The following is a 21,173-nucleotide window of genomic DNA, read 5'->3' as shown; positions in this document are numbered from 1 at the left end:
TGTTTTTTAGGGCTGCATCTGCAGCATATGGAGGTTCCTAGGCTAAGGGTCGAATCAGAGCTGTAGCTGCCAGCCTAGCCACAGCCATAGCAATGTAGGATCCAAGCCGTGTCTTCGACCTACACCACAGCTCACAGCAACGCCGGATCCTTAACATGCTGATCAAGGCCAGGGATCGAACCTGAATCCTTATGGATGCTAGTCAGATTCGTTTCTGCTGAGCCACAACAGGAACTCCTGCAGGGAGTTTGCTTAACTCTAATATCCTCTTCAACTGATTCCTCGCTTTGAAGGACTGTGGCTAACCCCCTTAAGGCTGGCTCTGAGTTTCCACAAGACCAAAAGTTGATGAGGGATTTTATGAAATTTTTTTTTTTTTTTTTTTGTCTTTTTGCTGTTTCTTTGGGCTGCTCCCACGGCATATGGAGGTTCCCAGGCTAGGGGTCGAATTGGAGCTACAGCTGCCGGCCTACGCCAGAGCCACAGCAACGCGGGATCCGAGCCGCATCTGCAACCTACACCATAGCTCAAGGCTTAACCCACTGAGCAAGGGCAGGGACCGAATCCGCAACCTATGATTCCTGGTCGGATTCATTAACCACTGCGCCACAACGGGAACTCCTTTATGAAATCTTTAAACAGAACTAAAGTTGTTAAACTGAAGCCATAACTAAGATCGTTGTTTCTTTCTTTCTTTTTTTTCCCTCTTAGGAATTGACTTTTTATCTCTTTATTTCAGTATCCCCCTGTTTGTGAAGCATTGTGAAACCTTTATGCCTCAGCATCTGGGTTTCTTTTCTTAACAAGATCATCTTGGTTCTCTTATTTTTATTCCTCCAAGTTTAGTTTTGATTCTTTTTTGATTCTTTGTTAAAGACCACTGATGGCTCCTACAGGATGAAACTCTCAACAGTTAAATTGAATTTAACTTCTTTACAGAGGGTGACTTTTTTTTTTTTTTAATCACACCATTTTAAAGGCCTTTTGGGAAAGCATCCAAGTTTTCACTCAAGGAAAGTCTGGGATGAAGAAATGTGAATAAGAATTTTAGTCGTGGCAGTATTCAGATGTGAGGAAACAGAAGCAAAAGAAAAGATAAATACAATTCCAGTGCTATAGAGATTGCACTGATTTAGGATTAAGCCTAGTATTCCAATAGTGGTTTCCTATTCTAAGGAGTCAAAGGAAGTCATTGTTATGAAAAAATCAGGTGTGTTTAACAGAAAAAGCAATCACGATCTCTTTTCATGTGGCTCTAGAAGGGTCTAAAGTGTGTGGGGTTGACATTGCCCTTTGGTTTGGGAGAGGCAACCTGGTTATAAGGCTTAGAGCAAAGGATTGGCATTCAGCTTCTGCTGTCAAAGTTTGATGTCTTTGATAAATGCAGAAAGATCTGTGATACAGCTCATAAAAGTATTGTGGCACCAGAATAAATACGCTCATCTTTAAAAGAAGAACATAATAAACCCTCAAAAAGATAGAATTTATGGAGTTGCATAGGGCCTATAAGGCATGAGAAGTGACTTTTGATGTGGTCTGGAAGGAGGGAGGCAAAGCTGGAGGCCCCCATCCATCTAAGGATGTATTGGAAACTCTGGGCAGAATCCTGTGTTGTGCCAGTTTCTCTGAAATAGAGTCATAATAAGACACACTGGAAGTTGTGTATGACCTTGAGTTTAATCATGTCTTCTTCCTCAGAAACCTTTATGCCTCAACATCTGGGCTTCTCCATAATCCAGCACTTCCTCCATGTATTTCCTGCTACTCTGTTCTCCAGTTACATGGTTGTTACCTTGCATGGTAGAACATAAGCCTCTTGAATATTACCTGTTTGGACCTCACAGTGTCTTACCTTTGGTAAGAGCTCAGTAATGTCATATTTATGAGATTAGTTTCAAGGGCCCGCAGTGGAGGTGACCTCATTATGTCAATGATATGAGCTGGGAGAGTGTGGGAGGAGGGCTGGTGGGCAGGAGAACACGGTCCTGCTTTGGGAGAGGAGTCTACACTGTGGTTATCCTAGTGACTGGATGGCAGTGAGCACTTGAGGCTGGAGAATGGAGGTTCCTTGGTCTGTGGGGAGAGGGGGTTACTCTCCGCCTTGTCCATGTAGGGATAGCTGGGACAGCTAAGTTGTGGATTTGTGTTCAGAGAATCCCCTGTAGAATCCCTGATGTGGCCCAATCTGGATGGAGGGTAAGTGGGCAAACTTGACATTGGCTGAAAACAAACAATGTGTCAACTGCTCATAAGGAGATCCTAGGGGAAGAAGAGCCAGCATCATCCAACTGTCGGGTTGTTACTGGTGATGATGATAATGATAATGATGCTGACAATTAAAGAGATAATTGTTTTCCTTCTTTTAGTCACATAGAAAAAATCACCACATGGCAAGACCCTAGGAAGGCGATGAATCAGCCCCTGAATCATATGAACCTCCACCCAGCTGCCACTTCCACACCAGCGCCCCAGAGGTCCATGGCCGTGTCTCAGCCGAATCTCGGTAAGCTTTGACTCGGAGCTGGGTAAACAAGCTTTCAGCTGAGGGCTCTGGAGCTCAGAAGGAGCTCTCTTGCCTCAGTACCTACTTATGCACCCAGATAGTGTCTTTTCCTTGCTCTTGGCTGCGTTACCCTTTTATCACCCTTGCCTTCTTTTCTTGGCCTCTTGACTACACAGTTCTTGATACTGCTACCTGGCTTTATGCTACAGCCCCCAGAATCCCCTCCAATTACCTTTATTGAAGTTCTTAGAAAAACCACTTCGGCCTCCTGTCTTCATCCAGACCCAAGGCAAGCAGGGCATTAAGCACCTATCTGTGAATTTGGTCCCTGAAGACTGATAAAGGGTACAGTTCTGCCTTCGACTCCCTTTGCTTCCTTCCTTCCTTTTTTTTTTTTTTTTTTCTTCTTTCATAGTGTGGGAATGACACCAGGTGAGGTATTTTCTTGCCTTATCTCATTCAGTCCTCGAAAGATCCTTCCAAGAAGTGACAGCATTCCCATTGTATAGATTGCAGAAACTTTGCCCAAGTCTGACCTTGTGGCCGGTAGAGCTGGAGTTGGAACTGAGGTTACTCTGATTTTAGAAAGCATTCACTTCCTATATAATCTGCTGGTGGCTTTTCCCCACACCTGCCCCAGGTTGATCCAGTTCATATTTCACTTCATTCGGAATGTTTCAGTGTGATTTTAGACTTGAGAAGAGATTAGTTTCTGCTAATTGCCTTCAAAAGAAATACAGTTCTGCCTTCTGGAGAGAATCAGCTATGAATGAACACACTCCAGCAACAGAACCAATCAGCTTTTGTTGCAGCCCCATTCTCTTCCTCCCCCAAAGGCTAAAAATAAGAGGGCCAATTTTATAGTTTTTAAAAGATGGTGCCATTTTCAGATCTGTTGAAGATCTGCTCTCTAAATACCGCTTTATATGCAGAACAGAATTTTAGAGAGTGTAAAGAATCTCCTGTTGGATTTTCAGGAATGAACAGGATGAAGATGGAAGCATGTTTCCTAGACACCCTCCCCTTATATGGTGGCCTAACCGTGCTGAGCATGGACTCAAGTAGATCTGAGTCAACTTCAAGTAAATATATTGTCCCTTCTTCCAGGAAGTCTGGATCTACCATTTTAAAGCTTGCAAATGTAAAATATATACAAAAATCAAATGACTTGGAATAACCTCTGTTGTGTTTTGTATTTAAAGGGCAGATCAAGGAAATTGGTGCCAGTGCTTCTATGAGCCTCAATAAACCAAAGCCACCCCTGAGTCATTTGTCCCCAGGTCACAAGAGCTCAATTAGAAAGCAGGTGTGAGTGTAGCAAAGAAACCATACATGAGGTAGCATTGGACTAGTCTCAATTGCTTTTCCTTTTTTGGATTATTTTAATTTTTATATTTATTTATCTTATTGAAGTATAATTGATTTACAATGTTGTGCTATTTTTGTTTTTTTTAATTTTTGATTGAACTATAATTGATTTACAATTTTCTTTTCTTTTCTTTTCTTTTCTTTTTTTTTTTTTTTTTTTTTGTCTTTTGTCTTTTTAGGGCCGCATCCATGTTGCATATGGAGGTTCCCAGGCTAGGGGTCTAATTGGAGCTGTAGCCACCGCCTACACCAGAGCCACAGCAACACAGGATCCGAGCCGCATCCTCGACCTACACCACAGCTCACGGCAATGCTGAATTCTTAACCCACTGACCGAAGCCAGGGATCGAACCCGAAACCTCATGGTTACTAGTTGGGTTTGTTAACCACTGAGCCACAACAGGAACTCCTGATTTACAATGTTGTGCCAATTTCTGCCATACAGTTTCTTTTAACCATTTAATTTTCATTAAAAATTCTAAAAGCTGATGATTAAAGTATTAATGTTAACTTTATTAATCTATTATCGGAGTTCCCATCGTGGCTCAGTGGAAGACTAGTATCCATGAGGATGCAGGTTCAATGCCTGGCCTCGCTCAGTGGGTTAAGAATCCGGTGTTTCCGTGAGCTGTGGTGTAGGTCACAGACTTGGCTTCAATTCAATCCCTAGCCTGGAAAATTCCATATGCCACAGGTGTGGCCCTAAAAAGACACACACACACAAAAACGTTTATAATTGATTATAATTAGAAAATATCTGTCATGGACCTGGTTAACAAAAGTCACTTTTTCAAAAGTGTGTTCAAAGAGTAAGTCTTCTGATCCCCACTCCTCAGCCTGATGTTGCCTGGGGTCAGCCAGTGTTTCCGGTCATGTGTATGTTTCTTCACATAAATACTGGTGCATTATACCCACTCTTCTGCACCTTGCTTTTTCCATTTCTATATCTGTACACACAGAGCTGCCTCATTCTTTTAAAAGAAATTGCCTAATAATCCAACATGTTGATATGCTATAATTATTGAACTAGCCTCCACCTCAGTGGGTATTTGGGTTTGGTGTGTTGCTAATGCAGTCAGTATTGGAATGAATATTGTTGTTTATGTTCTCATGTAATTTCCCTAGTTCTTGAAAATTGTGCGATAAATATGAAGTGGACTGAATTAAAAGGACTTTGAATGTAAATGTTAAAAACTGAAGGCACATGTGAGGCTGCCCCCCCACCCCCACCCCACCCCCACTAAAAGCCCAGTTGCTGCTTAAGTTTATTTTGTATTCTGAATGTCTGAAACAAGTTACCTGTGTTTGAATAAAATACCTTACCTTCCAGATTTCTAGTAAGTCGGGGCAATAAATTTCTCAAGACACACATTCTGGGGGGTTTCCAGTAATATTTGAGTATTTGCCTGTTACAAAGTGCGTTGTTAGCCTCTCAAGAATCACAGATGTGTCCCAAGGATAGAAATATAATGGGGAATGCAAAGTAAGCTCCCAAGATCAGAAATAATTTAGAGAGTCACGATATGGTCCTAATAATAAATGATTTACTCAGAATATTTTATTTCAAGCTGTAGCTCTCCCTGCAGTTTATACTCTTTATTATCAGTCTTTAAAAATAGAAAGAACAGATCCTCCTACTTTTTCTTTTTTAAGGTTTAGTATGTGGTATTTTATTTTCATTATTTTGGAAATAAGAGATATACATCTGTGGATTTATATCGTGCTTATGTCATATACATTAACATATGTAAACATATATATACATATAAAGTTAATATTTTGAATATGATACAAAATTTTCTTTTTTTTCTTTTTCTTTTTTGGCCACCCCTCCGGTGGCATATGGAGTTCCTGGGCCAGGGATCAGATCTGAGCCAAAGTTGCAACCTAAGCCACAGCTGCTGCAACAGCAGATCTTAACCCACTGTGCCCGGCCAGGGATCGAGTCTGCTTCCCAGTGCTCCGAAGACGTTGCTGATCCCACAGTGGGAACTCCATGACTCAAAATTTATATGTCTGTTTTACATCACTGCAATTTGTTTTTCTTTTTACCTTTTGTCCAGAGTTGATCCTTCTTCTCCTTCCCCTCTTTAAATCTAAAATTTTGGTCTTTTCAATGGAATATATCTGATAGATAAGTGAACTTAAATGATGAGTCCTCTTCACTGATAGGTCTTTATGTACATATGAAAATGATGTCAAAATACAGTGAACATTACTGTCAGGTGATGGAATTAGTACCTTTTATAAGCTAGAGCTGTTGTATAAGCAGTGGCATAGCAATATATCTTCTTATATTTTGATTCTACATTTTTCTGTAGGTTAGAGACAGGGACTTGGGAGTTAGACTGTCAGAATTTGTATCTTGGCTCTGCTAATTGGTGACCCCGCTAAATTATGTAATTATGTCTCAGTTTCCATAGCTGTAAAGTGAGGATTATTTTTATGGTGTGAGGAGGTTGTATGAGTTTATAAGTAAAGTGTGTAGATCTCTTCTTGGTACATAATGAACCATGTGGAAAGAAAAGTTTTATTTTATATTTTATTTAATTATAGAATGTTAGATTTGAAGACAGTTTTATCATTCATCATAAAAGCTCTCAACAACAAACAAAGGAGATTTATCTTAGGCTGGTCAGAGTGCAAATTGCTTTAAATTAGGAATATGAGGAGTTCTCGTTGTGGGTCAGCGGAAGTGAATCTGACCAGTATCCATGAGGATGCAGGTTCAATCCCCGGCCTCACTCAGTTGGTTCAGGATCCAGCATTGCTGTGAAGCTGTGGTATAGGTCGTAGACTTGGCTGGGATCTGGCGTTGCTGTCACTGTGGTGTAGGCTGACAGCTGCATCTCCAATTGGACCCCTAGCCTGGGAATCTCCATATGCTGGGGGTGCGGCCCAAAAAAGAAAAGAAAAATTAATTAGGAACTTAGTTTTTTACTTTCAATGAGGATAGCACCCCCTGGTGGAGATGTTTTAGTCCCCCACCCCTTCCCTCAGATACTTCTTGTCAGTGGATATCTTATTTTTTTCAGTAGCTCTTTTCCTGAAATGTGGGCTGTAAGTCATATTATATTTTAATTGGGAGAGAAGAGACCCATCACTTAAAGGCATCCTGGAGTGAGTGACTTTGTGAAGGTCTCTTTGTGAGTGATCTTGCGAGCATATTTTTGTCAGGCTGCTCAGAATCTAGTGAAAAGGCACCTGTCTCTCAGTAGGACAGTAGATTTGTTGTGTCTAAACTCTCTTTTCAGATTCTGAAGTGAAATGAAATAGCCTCTGGAGGGATTATTTCAAATAGCCATCTCAAGCTTGGTCTAATTTTGTTTATTTATTTTTATTTTTATTTGTTTTTTGCTTTTTAGGGCCACACAGGTGGCATGTGGAGGTTCCCAGGCTAAGGGTCAATTTGGAGCTACAGCTGCTGGCCTACACTACAGCCACAACAATGTGGGATCTGAGCCGCATCTGTGACCTACACCACAGCTTATGGCAATGCTGGGTCCTTAACCCACTGAGCAAGGCCAGGGATCGAACCTGCAACCTCATGGTTCCTAGTTGGATTTGTTTCTGCTGCTCCACAACAGGAACTCCCAGATTGCTCTAATTTTTAACTGAGATCTTTGTTTTTGTATTTACCAAATGAGGTTGTCTTTCGGGTTTTATCCAATTCAATTCTGTCTGAGCAAATTGGTCACCTTTGAGTCTGAGTCCCTAGCGATACACAGTGAATGGAAGGGGAGAGGAAGGTCTTGGAGAACTTTGGATAGTGCAGAGGAGAGCTTACTGGGTGGAATTCTATACCTATGAAAGTTGATATTTTTTCATAATACTACTACTCAGAGTCTCATGTCTTTTAAGTGGGTTGTTGGTATGACTAATTACTATTTAAAGCCACTACAGGGGAGTTCCTGTTGTGGCTTGGCAGAAACGAATCTGACTTGTATCCATGAGGACATGGATTTGATCCCTGGCCTTGCTCAGTGGGTTAAGGATCCAGCATTGCCATAAGCTGTGGTGTAGGTAGCAGACACAGCTCAGATCCCAAGTTGCTATGGCTTGGTGGAAGCTGGCAGCTGCAGCTCCGATTTGAACCCTAGCCTGGGAACCTCCATATGCTGCAGATGTGGCCCTAAAAAAGACGGAAAAAAAAAAAAAGCCACTAAATTTTTTTGGAGGAGTGGGAAAAAAATGAAACAAACAAACAAACAAAAGGATTCTGAGTTCCCTGGTGGCACAACCAGTTAATGATGCAGTGTTGTTACTGCTGTGGTGAGGGTTCATCCCCTGGTCTGGAAATTTATGCATGCTGTGGGCACAGCCCAAAAGAAAAAAAGGACTCTACACAGGCATATTATAGTGTATAAAACAATGGGCTTGGGGAAAATGGAACCTGCTAAGGAAATCAGTTAGGTTGTTAGGGTGGTGATGGGGGTGGGTTGGAGAGTCGGAACCTTTTTGGTTAATGGGAAGCCTTGGAGTCAAAACAGTTTCTCTTGGGCTTAACATGGGTCTCATTTTCCTTATTTGTAGTAGGTGATGATGATAGTCTTTCCCCCATGAAATTTGTTTTGAGTAGTTAGGTAGTCCATGCCTTGGTACCTGGCATAGAGAAAGCCCCCAAAGAAATGGCTTTTTATAACTATTATAATTAGTTGGTAGCTTGGTTTTTCCTCACTTTTCTGGTCCCTGTGTGGTGGGAGGAAGAGCCTGTGGTGTGTGCCATTAGGAAGCCGTCCTCCTCCTCCTCCCTCAGGAAAACCCAGCCTCGCATCCTGCAACTGTGATCTTTCCGACGTTTGCTTACATGTTGCAAAAATCACCTTTAACCCCAGCTAGCAAGCACAGTGAGTTTGGGCAGAGAAGGTTCACTTAGAAACTTCTCCCTCTGCAAGCATGACAGCATCAAAGTGTTCCCATTTCTCAGCACAACAGTACTGACCTTGTGCAATAACTTCACATCTCTCCAGAAGTTCCCGTCGTAGCTCAGTGGTAATGAACCCGACGGGTATCCATGAGGATGTGGGTTCCATCCCTGGCCTTGCTCAGTGGGTCAGGGATCCTGCATTGCTGTGAGCTGTGGTATAGGTTGAAGACGCAGCTTGGATCTGGCATTGCTGTGGTTGTGGCATAGACTGGCAGCTAAAGCTGACTTGACCCCTAGCTTGGGAACCCCTAGTGCTGTGGGTGTGGCCCTAAAAAGACAAAAAACAAACAAACAAGCAAACAAAAGCAAAACAAAACCTCTCCATATTTTAAAATGTTTTCAACCAGAGAAAGTAACAATTTTGCCTTTTCAGTGATAATCCTGGCGATCATAAACCATGGTGTGCTGGGCCCCTGTCACACATTAACGGGCCTCTTTGTTGGAACAAGGTCCCAACCTGGGGTGCCAGTCTCCTCCCAGACAGGACAGGAAAAATAAAGACTGTGTAACAACTTCACCAGACTGCCAGCCCTAGCCAGTTTAGAAACTTCTGGTAAAGTGCAGCCAGAGTGTATTTTTAATGCTATAGGAATTTTTAAAATATCACACACTCACACACACACTCCCCCTTTGAAGATGTGCCATCCACCAAGCCAGAGTCTCTCCTCCGGGTCTGTCTTGATCTGTATTTCAAATTATAAGCACATGTGTGGTTGTCTTGCTGTCTTTTTTTCTTTTTCTTTTTTACAGGGTATGCTTTTCAAGACAAGATGGAAAAATCTTGTCTTTGCTCAGTTTGCAAAGTTGGCTCATTCATCCCTCTAGGAAGTGTACAAAGACACTTGAAGACATTTTATCAAAAGCAAATAAAATAGCTAAGGGACACCTCAGCCGGGTGTTGTTGGAAGCCTGTAGAAAGGTATCCTGAAAGTTTGCTGAAAGTCAGATTTATATGTAGGCCATCTTAATATTTCCTTTTCCCAGTAGTTTTTTTTCTGATAAAATTTATGTGGTGAGTTTGTGGCAGACACATCTGGCTACCGTGATTTTTCCAGCTCCAATGGTCTCACTGCTTTTTGAACTTTGTGGTTTCTGCAGCATAAATTAGCCTAACACACACAAGCACATACACACAGAAACCCAGAGACAAACTGTAAAACCTCCACTTAAGGGGCAGGGTGGGAGTGATGGGTAGGATTGCTGTAGTGGAAAATGGTTCTTTATGGAAAAAAAGGAAGACTGGTGGGCACAGGCAAAAGGGGGTGTTCTAGATTAAAAATTTTTTTTTTTCTTGATTAAAAAAAGAGAGAACAGGGAGTTCCTCTTGTGGCTCAGTGGGTTAAGAACCCGACATAGTGTCTATGAGGATACGGGTTTGATCCTGGCCTCGTTCAGTGGGTTAGGGATCTGGCTCTGGTGTTAACATAAGCAGCCATGTAGAATAAATGTATTGAGCAAATCAATTATGTATTTTTAGATATTGATAGTGATTATAGTAAGACTTTTGAATTGGAGGTGGTCCCCTTAATTTTCTCTGTAATATGGTGATATTAGTTTTATAATAGCCAAAAGGGGCAAAAAAGGAGAACCATTGGTGTCTTGAGCTTTCTTTATGGTGGGAGAGGAGGGTGGGGTGTTGGGAAGAAGGCTCCAGGCCCTGTGCAGTGTAGACAAAGCCATGAATTGTCAAGCTTCTGCAGCTGACCCAGTCTGCCTTGGCAAACAAGTCATTTTCTAGTCTCTAAGATCAGTGTTTCTTCAAGTGGGGGTCCATGCCTAGCACAGGGTGGATCCATTTGACCATTTGTTAACCATACATCTTCCAAGTCTAGTAGCCTAATTGCTCCTGAAAGAATGGTCAAGGGCAGCTACTGGGAGGAATGTTGCCTGGACCCCAACCCTGGGGAATTCTGCCTCAGACCCTGTAGGGGGCCTGGGAACGAGCACCGTTTTCAAAGGCTCAGATGGCTGTGGTCATCTGTCGGGTATGGGAACGGCCACAGAACTGTGCTTTAGCACCGTGATTGGAGAACGCCATCATGATCACTGGCAGTAACCCACTCAGAAATCCAGCCTTTAACTTGAGTGACCTGAAAAGAAGTGGCCAAGGAGTGAGGCTTCTGTAGGCCCGAACCCCTGAAAAATTCTGGAGGGGGGGCCTCTTATCCCAAATAAGTGCAGAGCCTCTTCGGAAAGAGGTAAAGGCCAGGTCACGCTTTTCCTTAGTTCCTTCTTTGTGTGCATGACTTTCATGTACTAATTTATTTCTAATGATGTCTAATCTCTTCACCAAGCTTTGGGCCTCTGTTGAGAGTTTTAAAAGTAATTTGGACAGTTTCAGTACTCTCGGTGGGCTGACTTCCAGTAGTTTGCCCCCAGAAACGTCCTTGCTGTGCAGAATTGCACCCAGTTAAAGTTTTAGGCAGAGGGGTTCTGGGATGGTTTGTCATTCAGCCACTTGTTCCAAATTGGTAAGTGTCAAGTGACATTTGGACAGTTTGCTTTGATCTCCTCCTGGGGGCTTCTGGTGATGGAGTCCCTGCTTGTGTGTGATCATTACCTCTCCCACCCCGTATCAACGGGACAATTGATTTCTCCTTCCTCTCTGGAAGTCTAAATTTATTCCCTGGGTGTTTTGCAGTTGCTGGTGGTCAGGGACAGCTGTTCTACCGCGCTTGACTCTGAATAATTCTCCGTGATGAAGTCAGCAAAATAATACCATAAAAGATGCTGGGAAAACAAAAGCCTTCATGGTCTTTTCTCATTAAGTGTTTTGAAGACAGGAAGATCATCCCCTCTCCCTGGTTTAAAAAAATAAATAAATAAAAGACAGGAAGAAATAAGATTCTAAAACATATTTGAGGCAGCAAGATTCAAGTATGTTATTTTCCCCCATATAATATAATTACTATTTGGTCATTTTAGAAAATGCTAATCGGCAAAAAATGAGAAAATAAGAAACACTCTCATCTGACCATTCTAAGTCACACTAACATTGACATCTGGGAGTTCCCGTCATGGGGCAGCAGAAACAAATCCGACTAGGAACCATGAGGTTGCGGGTTCAATCCCTGGCCTTGCTCAGTGGGTTGAGGATCTGGCATTCCCGTGAGCTGTGGTGTGGGTCGAAGACGTGGCTCAGATCTGGCGTTGCTGTGGCTGTGGTGTAGGCCGGTGGCTGTAGCTCCGATTGGACCCCTGGCCTGGGAACCTCCATGTGCCGCAGGTGCTGCCCCAGAGAGACAAAAAGACAAAAAAAAAAAAAAAAAAAAAACCAAAACACATTTACATACTCTCCTATATTTGTCTTTTTTCAATACAAATGTAAACAAAAAAGTTTGGTGAATTCTCGGTTCTTTTTTTGTAGCCTGCTTTTTTCATTTAATGTATTATGAGCATCTTTAGATTGATAAATATTTTTCAATTCATTGTTTTTATTGGAAAAGTAACACAAACATGGCAAAATATACAAACAGTTCTCAAGAATATTCATGAGAAGTCAGTCTCCTTCACACCAGGACCCTGGCCTTTCTCTCCTTCCCAGCGAATCCACTAATGCCAGCTTCCTCAGTACAGTCATGCCTCATACCCAGTTGAGCATAGGGGATTGGTTTCAGGGCCCCTGCAGATACCAAAAGTAGAGGATGCTCAACTCCCTTATGCAGTACAGTCTGCCCTCCATATCTATGGGTTCCACATCTGCAGATTCAGTTTCAATCCATGGTTGGTGGACTCTGCAGATGTGGATCCTGCAAATACAGGGGTGCCATCAATATTCTAGAAATGCTCTACAGACACAGATGTGTGTTTGGATATATATGCCTCTTTAAAACTTAACATATCTTAGGGAGCTTTATAAATTAGTACTTTATAGGAATTCCCTGATGGCTCAGTGGGTTAAGGATTTGATGTTGTCACTGCTGTGGCTCAGGTCGCTGCTGTGACATAGGTTTGATCCCTGGCCTGGGAACTTCTGCATGCCACAGGCAGGGCCAAGAAGAAAAAAGAATTGGTACTTATAGATGTATTTATTCTTTGTTAGTAGTAAATAATATTCCACTCTATTGATGTACAGTAATTTATTCAACCAGTCCCCTATGTTTGATATTTAGGGTTTTTGCTGATTGTTTGCTGTTATTAACCAGTGCTACAATGTGCATGCCTGTATGTAAATCCTTGTGTCACATGCTGTTTATGTATAGGACTATTTTGCAGAGGTGGAATTCCTGGCAAAGGTTATGTGCCTTTAAAGTTTTAATAGGAGTTCCCATTGTGGCTCAGCAGAAACGAATCTGACTGGCATCCATGAGGACACAGGTTCAATCCCTGACCTTACTCAGTGGGTTAAGGATCCGGCATTGCCATGAGCTGTGGTGTAGGTCACAGACACAGCTCGGATCTGGCCTTGCTGTGGCTATGGTGTAGACCAGTGGCTACAGCTCTGATTTGACCTCTAGCCTGGGAACTTCCATATTCCAAGGTTGCGGTCCTAAAAAGACAAAAAGAAAAAAGAAAAAAGAAAAAATTGAAGTGCTTCTTTTTTAAAATTTTTAAATTTTTTTATGGTTGCATCCACAGCATGTGGAAGTTCTTGGGCCAGGGATTGAATCCATGCTGCAGCTACAACCTATGCCACGGCTTGGCAACACCAGATCCTTTAACCCACTGCACTGGGGTGGGGATCGAACCCTTACCTCTGCAGTGACCCAAGCCATTGCGGTCAGATTCTTAACCCACTGTGCCACAGCAGAAACTCCCTTCAAGTGCTCCTTTCCTCCTACTGTGGCCAATAATGTTCATTACCAAACTTTTTAGTCTTTATAATTCTAGTATAATATATATGTGTGTGTGTGTATAAATATATAAAATGTATATAATGTATGTATGTATATAAATATTTAAGTTATGAATATTTCCTTCTGTACACTACTTCATGATAACAACTGTACGATATTAATATTCTGTTGTGTGACTCTACCTTAATTTACTTAATCAGTTCTTTTATTGAGACACATACAGGTCAATTCTATTTTTTATTATTATAAATGATATTGCAGTAAATATTCTTATACATAAATTTTTGTGCCTTCCTTTAATTTCCTCATTTTCCCTCCAGTTTCTTTGGATTATTTGTTAGGAAAGTATAAGAATTCCTAAAAAAAAAAAAAAAAAAAACACCAAAAAATAAGTCCCCCCCAAAAAATATTGACTTGGTTCGCTTTATTGAGCTAAACAGGTAATTGTCTGCAGGTCCACTCTGTGTATTGCTGGGGAAGATTTGTTTGGGGTGTTACTTTCTTTTACAAAAAATGATTTAAGGTTGCCAAAAAAGTATATTTTTAGCCAGGCACCTAGTGTTCCCATTAGCTCTGTTTTTCAGCTTGCATATCCATATGTTTTTGACTAAACCATAAATAGAAGTTTCATTTGAAGTTTGCTTCCCAGTACATGTCATGCATTTCATTCCATATTACTTTCGTCCTTTTCCTTTCCAGTATTATATTTCTCAGACACCAGTGAAGAGTGAGTTGTGAGTTTTCAGTTTTGCCAAGAGTTAAGTATTTGCAGAAATGGAAAAAAAAAATAAAGTAAAAAAATTAATGTGGCCAATTTAGTCCTGGCTCACAAGACTTTCATGTAGCTGCTTCAGAGCTCATGCTTGCTTTATTTATTTATTTATTTATTTATTTAAGGGTGCACCCATGGCATGCGGAAGTTCTCAGGCCAGGGGATTGAACCTGCACTGCAGTTGCAGCCTGCGCCAATGCTGAATTCTTAACTTGATGTACCACAGGGGAACTTCCCAAAGCTTGTGCTTTAAATATCAAGAAAAATATTCTATTTCTATTTCTACCTTTAATGATTACCATAATGCCTGAATTAACTAGCATGGAAGTATAATTTCTCCCTAAATGGAACTGGATTATCACCTTAGCAAAATGAATTCTTAGGGCAGCTGCAAATGGATGGTTTATGGACTCTTTGCCTCTCTGGTATAGATTGTTTTTCTGTTGCTACTGCCTGAGACACTGCAAACAAGGAGTTTTGTCTCTGGAGACCCCTCTTCTCCCATCTAAACGTTTGCTTATCTGTTGTCTTCTCCCCTGTCTCTACTCTAGTTGTTGTTGTTGGTTTTGGCCACACCCACAGTATGCGGAAGTTTCCACGCCAGGGATTGAACCCATTCCACAGTTGTAACCAGAGCCACCGCAGTGACAATGCCAGATCCCTAATCTGCTGAGCCATCAGAGAAGTCCTCTACTTTAGTTTTAAGTGCAACACTTTTCCCCCACCATTTGAGGGAATCTCAGGGTCCAAATTGTATTAAAGTAGGATGGCTTAGGCCTGAGACATTCCTTCTTGAAACATACTGCCCTGTGTTGTTTTTTTTTTAATTTTTTTTATTACTCAAATGAATTTATCACATCTGTAGTTGTATAATGATCATAACAATCCAATTTCACAGGATTTCCATCCCACAACCCAAGCACATCCCCCCACCCCCCAAACTGTCTCCTCCAGAGACCATAAGTTTTTCAATGTCTGTGAGTTATCATCTGTTCTGAAAAGAAGTTCAGTCTGTCCTTTTTTCAGATTCCACATGTCAGTGAAAGCATTTGATGTTGGTGTCTCATTGTATGGCTGGCTTCACTTAGCATGATAATTTCTAGGTCCATCCCATGTTGCTAAAAATGCTGGTATTTCACTCCTTTTATTTTTATTTATTTATTTATTTATTTATTTTTTTGGTCTTTTTTTTTTTTTTTTTTTTTTTGTCTTTTTGTTGTTTGCTATTTCTTGGGCCGCTCCCACGGCATATGGAGGTTCCCAGGCTAGGGGTCCAATCGGAGCTGTAGCCACCGGCCTACGCCAGAGCCACAGCAACGCGGGATCCGAGCCGCGTCTGCAACCTACACCACAGCTCACGGCAACGCCGGATCATTAACCCACTTAGCAAGGGCAGGGACCAAACCCGCAACCTCATGGTTCCTAGTCGGATTTGTTAACCACTGCGCCACAACGGGAACTCCGTATTTCACTCCTTTTAATGGCTGAGTCATATTCCATTTTGTATATGTACCACATCTTCTGGATCCACTCCTCTGTTGATGGACACGGAGGTTGTTTCCATGTCTTGGCTGTTGTAAATAGTGATGCAATGAACATCAGAGTACATGTGTCTTTGCGAGTCATGGTTTTCTCTGGATAGATGCCCAGAGCGGGATTGCTGGATCAAATGGTAGTTCTATTTTTAGTTTTCTGAGGCATCTCCATACTGTTTTCTACAGTGGTGGCACCAATTTACAATCCCACCAAGAGTGTACTAGGGTTCCTTTTTCTCCATACCCTCTCCAGCACTTATTGTTTGTAGACTTTTGGATGATGGCCATTCAGGCTGGTGTAATGTGGTACCTCATAGTGGTTTTGATTTGCATTTCTCTAATAATGAGTGATGCTGAACATCTTTTCATGTGTTTCTCGGCCATCTGTATGTGTCCTTTGGAGAATTGTCTGTTTAGATCTTCTGTCCATTTTTGGATGGGGTTGTTTGTTTTTTTAGTATGGAGCTGCAGAAGGTTTTTATAAATTTTGGAGATTAATCCCTTGTCAGTTGATTCACTTGCAAAGATTTTCTTCCATTCTGTGGGTTGTCTTTTCATTTTGTCATACTGCCCTATGTTTGCATTTGGGAATTTCTTTTCCAGCCTAAACTCTGCCCTTGGCTAGTTTTCCTTCTATGGAGAAGGCCGGTGTGGAACAGTTTCTTCAGCTAGGGCCTTTCACCCCAGGGCCTCAAGCTTTATAGCCACCTAACTCAACTAACTTAACTAACCAGCTACCCCTGCCAAGAAAACTTGTAGTTCTTTAGTCCAGTGTCTTACTGTCAGGCATAGGTGTCCAGAGGTGTTTCTTCTTCTTTTTAAAAAATTTATACTGTTGATTTATAATTTCAGTAGTTGCAGGTATACAGCACAGTGATTTAGTTACATATATAAATACATATTCTTTTCCCTTACAGGTTATTACAAAATATTGAGCATAGTTCCATGTGCTATGCTGTAGGTCCTTGTTAGTGTCTTTATTTTTTTTTAATGAATTAGTGTGTATGTGTTAATCCCAGTCTCCTAATTTAGCACCCCCTTTCCCCTTTGGAAACCTGAGAGCTCTTTTTTCTGAAAGACCATTCCTGTAGGGCATCTCTTTGTCCTGTCTTTCCAGGCTCCCTATTTTTTGAAAATGCGATGTTTTTTTCCCCTCTTTAAAAAAATCGAGATACAGGTGACATAAACATTATATTAGTTTCAGGTGCACAGCACAGTGATTTGATATGTACATATATTGTGCAATGAACATGACAATACATCTAATTATTACCCATTGCCACACTTTTTTTTTCTTGTGATGTGCTGACTGAAAAAAAAACTGTACAACCTAAAAGCTGAGAATTATGTTTTATTCGGAACTTACTGAGAACCATTAGCCTAGGAGACAGCCTTTCAGCCCTGAGGAACTGTTCCAAAGGGGTAAGGGAGGAGCCAGGATATACAGGAGTTTGGGCTGGAAAAAACAAACAAACAAACAAACAAAAAAACACAGTTGACCATCATAAGATTACTGCTAATCACCAAAAAATGGACATCTCAAGTTAATGATCTTACTGCTTTTCTATGTATGGGAAGATGCAAGCGTCAAGGCTCATTGAAATCATTCTTTTGATATACATCTTAATTATGTAGGGCCTTATCCTGTTTTGCTCCAGCTGCAGTGGCTGATGGCTCCATGGCTGGCAACATTCGTTGTTTACCCAGAATAGCAGGCCACATTCATTGTTTGCTGAAATGTCAGGCACAGTTTTTTTTTTTAAACCACAAATAACAGTTGGGGTTGGGGGTAGGGGGTGGATGTGGAGAGGCTGGGAAGAAGGGTGAGTGTGGGGTATCAGAATCATATAGCACCTGATACAGCTAGGGGTTTTTCCCTCTAAACCCCATTCAGTTCTCAAAATCGTTGTGCAGTAGTGGTTCCTCTCAGAGAATTACCACCACAGTGCAGTGGCCCCTATCCAACACCCTTTGTGTGGACTCTGCCAGCCTGAGAAATTTCAGTCTCCAGGGTGTTCAGGGTGTGTTTCGGGGAAGTTTTTTCTTTGTTATTGTTTTTGTAATATGTCACCTTTTATTTTGAAATAATCTAAAACCTACAGAAGAGTTCAAAGTACATGGAACTCCTACATTCCCTTTGCTCAGATTTGCCTTTGTTAATTGTTTATGATTTGCCTCATTTGCTTATCTCTTTCTCTGTATGAAGATATTTTTTTTCTTTTTCTTTTTTGATCCCTTTGGGACTAAATTGGAGAGACATCATGTCCTTTTACCCCTAAATACTTCGGATTGTATTTTCCAAAAATACAGGTTCTTATACAAGCATAGCACAGACATACCTCCTTTTACCTCACTTCACTTTATTGCACCTTGAAGATATGCAATAAAGTGAAGTGATTTTCTACACATTGAAGGCTGTCGTAACCTTGTGTCACACAAGTCTGTCATCATCATTTTCCCAATAGCATTGTGTCTTAGTGTCACATTTTGGTAATTCTCACAATATTTCAAACTTTTTCATTATTATTGCGTTTATTATTGCGATCTGTGATCAGTGACTTTGGTTACAGTTGCAAAAAGATTGTCTGATTGAAGTCTCGGATGATGGATAGAATTTTTTAGCAATAAAGTGTTTTCGTTGTTTTTGTTGTCTTTTTAGGGCCACACAAGTGGCATATGGAAGTTCCCAGGCTAGGGGTCAAATCAGAGCTGCAGCTATCAGCCTGCACCACAATAACAGCAATGCCAGATCCAAGCCACATCTTCAACCTACACCATAGCTCATAGCAATGTTGGAGCTGGATCCTTAACCCACTGATCGAGGCCAGGGATCGTACCTGCATCCTCATGGATACTAGTCGGTTTTGTTACCTCTGAGCCACGATGGGAACTCCAATAAAGTATTTTTTAACTGAGGTATGTGCATTTTTTTATGCAATGATATTGTAATGTAATTGATATTGCAACGATATTGTAATGTATGCTATTGCATTACATATATGTGTTATAGACTGATATGTAATATATATAAATAGACCATAGTATAAGCATATTTTCTGTATGTACTGGAAAACCAAAAAATTTGTATGACTTACTTTTTTTTCCATGGTCTGGAACTGAACCCTCAGTATTTCTGAGGTATGCCTGTATAGTATCAACATTAGGAAATTTAGCATTGTAAGTCCATATTTGAAATTTCATTTGCTGCAGTAACATCCTTTATGACCATTTTGATTTCTGGTCTGGGCTCTATTGAGGATCAGGCATGGCATTTAGTTGCCCTGTCTCCTGAATTCCTTTTTATCTGGAATGATTCCTCAGCCCTTGGGTTTCTGGACCTTGACATTTTTGAAGAGTGCAGGCCAGTCATTTTGAAGATTGCTTTTTAATTCTGATTTTTCTGGTTTTTCCTCCTGGTTTAGCTTTAGGTTATAGGTTTTGGGCAGGAGAAATAACTTGACACAGATGTGATGTTGGGTTCTTCTCACTGCCTCCTGTCAGGAGGCATGCGATGTCACTTTGTCCCAAAATGGGTGATGTGGGAGGAGGGCAGTGTTTGCTTGGGTCAGCTGGCTCCTCTAATAACTGTGTTCCATGAAAACAGTATGCTGTGAGGAAAAACCTTTTAATCCACCAGGTCTCTGTAAGATGTGGCCTCAGGTCATGTAAACTCTTCTCTCCTCAGGATGATGAGCAAATGCCATCTTTAGCATGCTCACTTAAGCTTCATAGAAAACTATTTAATTCATAAATAATACATAGTATGGCTCTATATACGGAGTTTTAAAATGAAACTTGTAATGCTTCCATCCATTCATTCTACTCTTGTCTCTTCTAAAACACATAATTCAAGGATACCTATAAAAAATTGATCTAAGTTGGGGTCCTGGAGACTAAGACTGAGAAAATAATAAAGCCTGGGAGAAAAATGCATACCACAGACCTGGTGTGGTTGCTAGAGGTGTCTGTAGATTTGATTTTGAAAGTCGAGGGCTTAGGAGTTCCTGTTGTGGCTCAGAGGGTTAAAAACCTGACTAGCAAAACAAAAACAAAAGCAAAAACACAAACAAAAACAAAAACCTGCATCCTTGGCCTCCTCGCTCAGTGGGTTAAAGGATCCAGCGTTGCCATGAGCTGTGGTATAGGTCACAGATGCCACTCAGATCCCATGTGGCTGTGGCGTAGACTGGCAGCTGTAGCTCTGATTTGGCCCCTAGCCTGGGAACTTCCATATGTTGCAGATGCAGCCCTTAAAAAAAAAAAAAAAAACAAGGAAAAAGAAGAGAGAAAAAAAAAAAAAAAAGAACGTTGAGGGCTTGTGCAGAGCAGGCAGTGAGCTATGTTCAATTACTGGAATCAAAGCATCCATGAGGGAAAGGCCATCCATGTGGAGGAATGGAGGGAAAGCCTTCATCTATGTGGAGGAGAAACCAAGTTTTCACAACTATAGATGCCTAAGAGGGAGTTCTCTCACTAATGCCTCATAAATGATCTAGACACTGCGATCTAGGAGACCGTCCTCAAAAAATCTCCCTACAATGAATCCCAGGAGTTTTGGAGAGGTTTTCCCCTACCCTTCTTAGACACAGGCTGGTGGCGTGCTCTCGGAGCTCTCGCCAGGAATGGCTGTAGACAGGGCTACCCTGCATACCCCATTGGACTCAAGGATGCAATTTAGAAAATCCAGAGTTGTAGCTTTTTGTTGTTGTTGTGTGTTTTGTTTTATGTTTGCTTTGAAGAACAGAACCCCCTTGGCCCATCCTCCCAAGTGAAAATTAGAAGTGTAGGTTTTGGAGTTCCCGTCGTGGCGCAGTGGTTAACGAATCCGACTAGGAACCATGAGGTTTCGGGTTCGGTCCCTGCCCTTGCTCAGCGGGTTAACGATCCAGCGTTGCCGTGAGCTGTGGTGTAGGTTGCAGACGCGGCTCAGATCCCGCGTTGCTGTGGCTCTGGCGTAGGCTGGCGGCTACAGCTCCGATTAGACCCCTAGCCTGGGAACCTCCATATGCCGCGGGAGCGGCCCAAGAAATAGCAAAAAGACAAAAAAAAAAAAAAAAAAGAAGTGTAGGTTTTTGTTTTGCTTTGCTTGGGACCAGAGTCTCCTTTTGTTAAGTGTTTAAAAGCAGAGCTGCTCTGGTTTCTGTCTCCCCTTACCTCCACCCCAAAGCTTATTCCTCGTGCCCAAAGATGACTCTGAACCACCTCACAGGGCTTTAGAGACTCGCATCCCAGAGATAGAGATTCCGAGGAGCAGACCCAGGAACTCTGTCTC

The 21,173-nt window shown here is 41.5% G+C and overlaps 1 protein-coding gene across 1 annotated transcript in view; it reads left to right on the top strand.

Moving 5' to 3' along the window:
- Window positions 1–21,173, top strand: part of WWTR1 (WW domain containing transcription regulator 1) — a 147,299-nt gene that overhangs the window by 85,353 nt on the left and 40,773 nt on the right. The window contains exon 3 of the mRNA XM_084990057.1: window positions 2,367–2,503. Coding sequence (XP_084846183.1) covers window positions 2,367–2,503 — 137 coding nt within the window. The remainder of the gene's footprint in view (window positions 1–2,366; window positions 2,504–21,173) is intronic.

This window comes from Sus scrofa, chromosome 13 (genome assembly GCF_054392235.1).
Source record: "Sus scrofa isolate SSC_HxYL_T2T_F1_AM1 chromosome 13, Sscrofa_HxYL_maternal_Yorkshire_Landrace_v2.0, whole genome shotgun sequence".
NCBI classification, from domain to species: domain Eukaryota; kingdom Metazoa; phylum Chordata; class Mammalia; order Artiodactyla; family Suidae; genus Sus; species Sus scrofa.
This window is presented reverse-complemented; position numbering and strand designations above follow the sequence as displayed.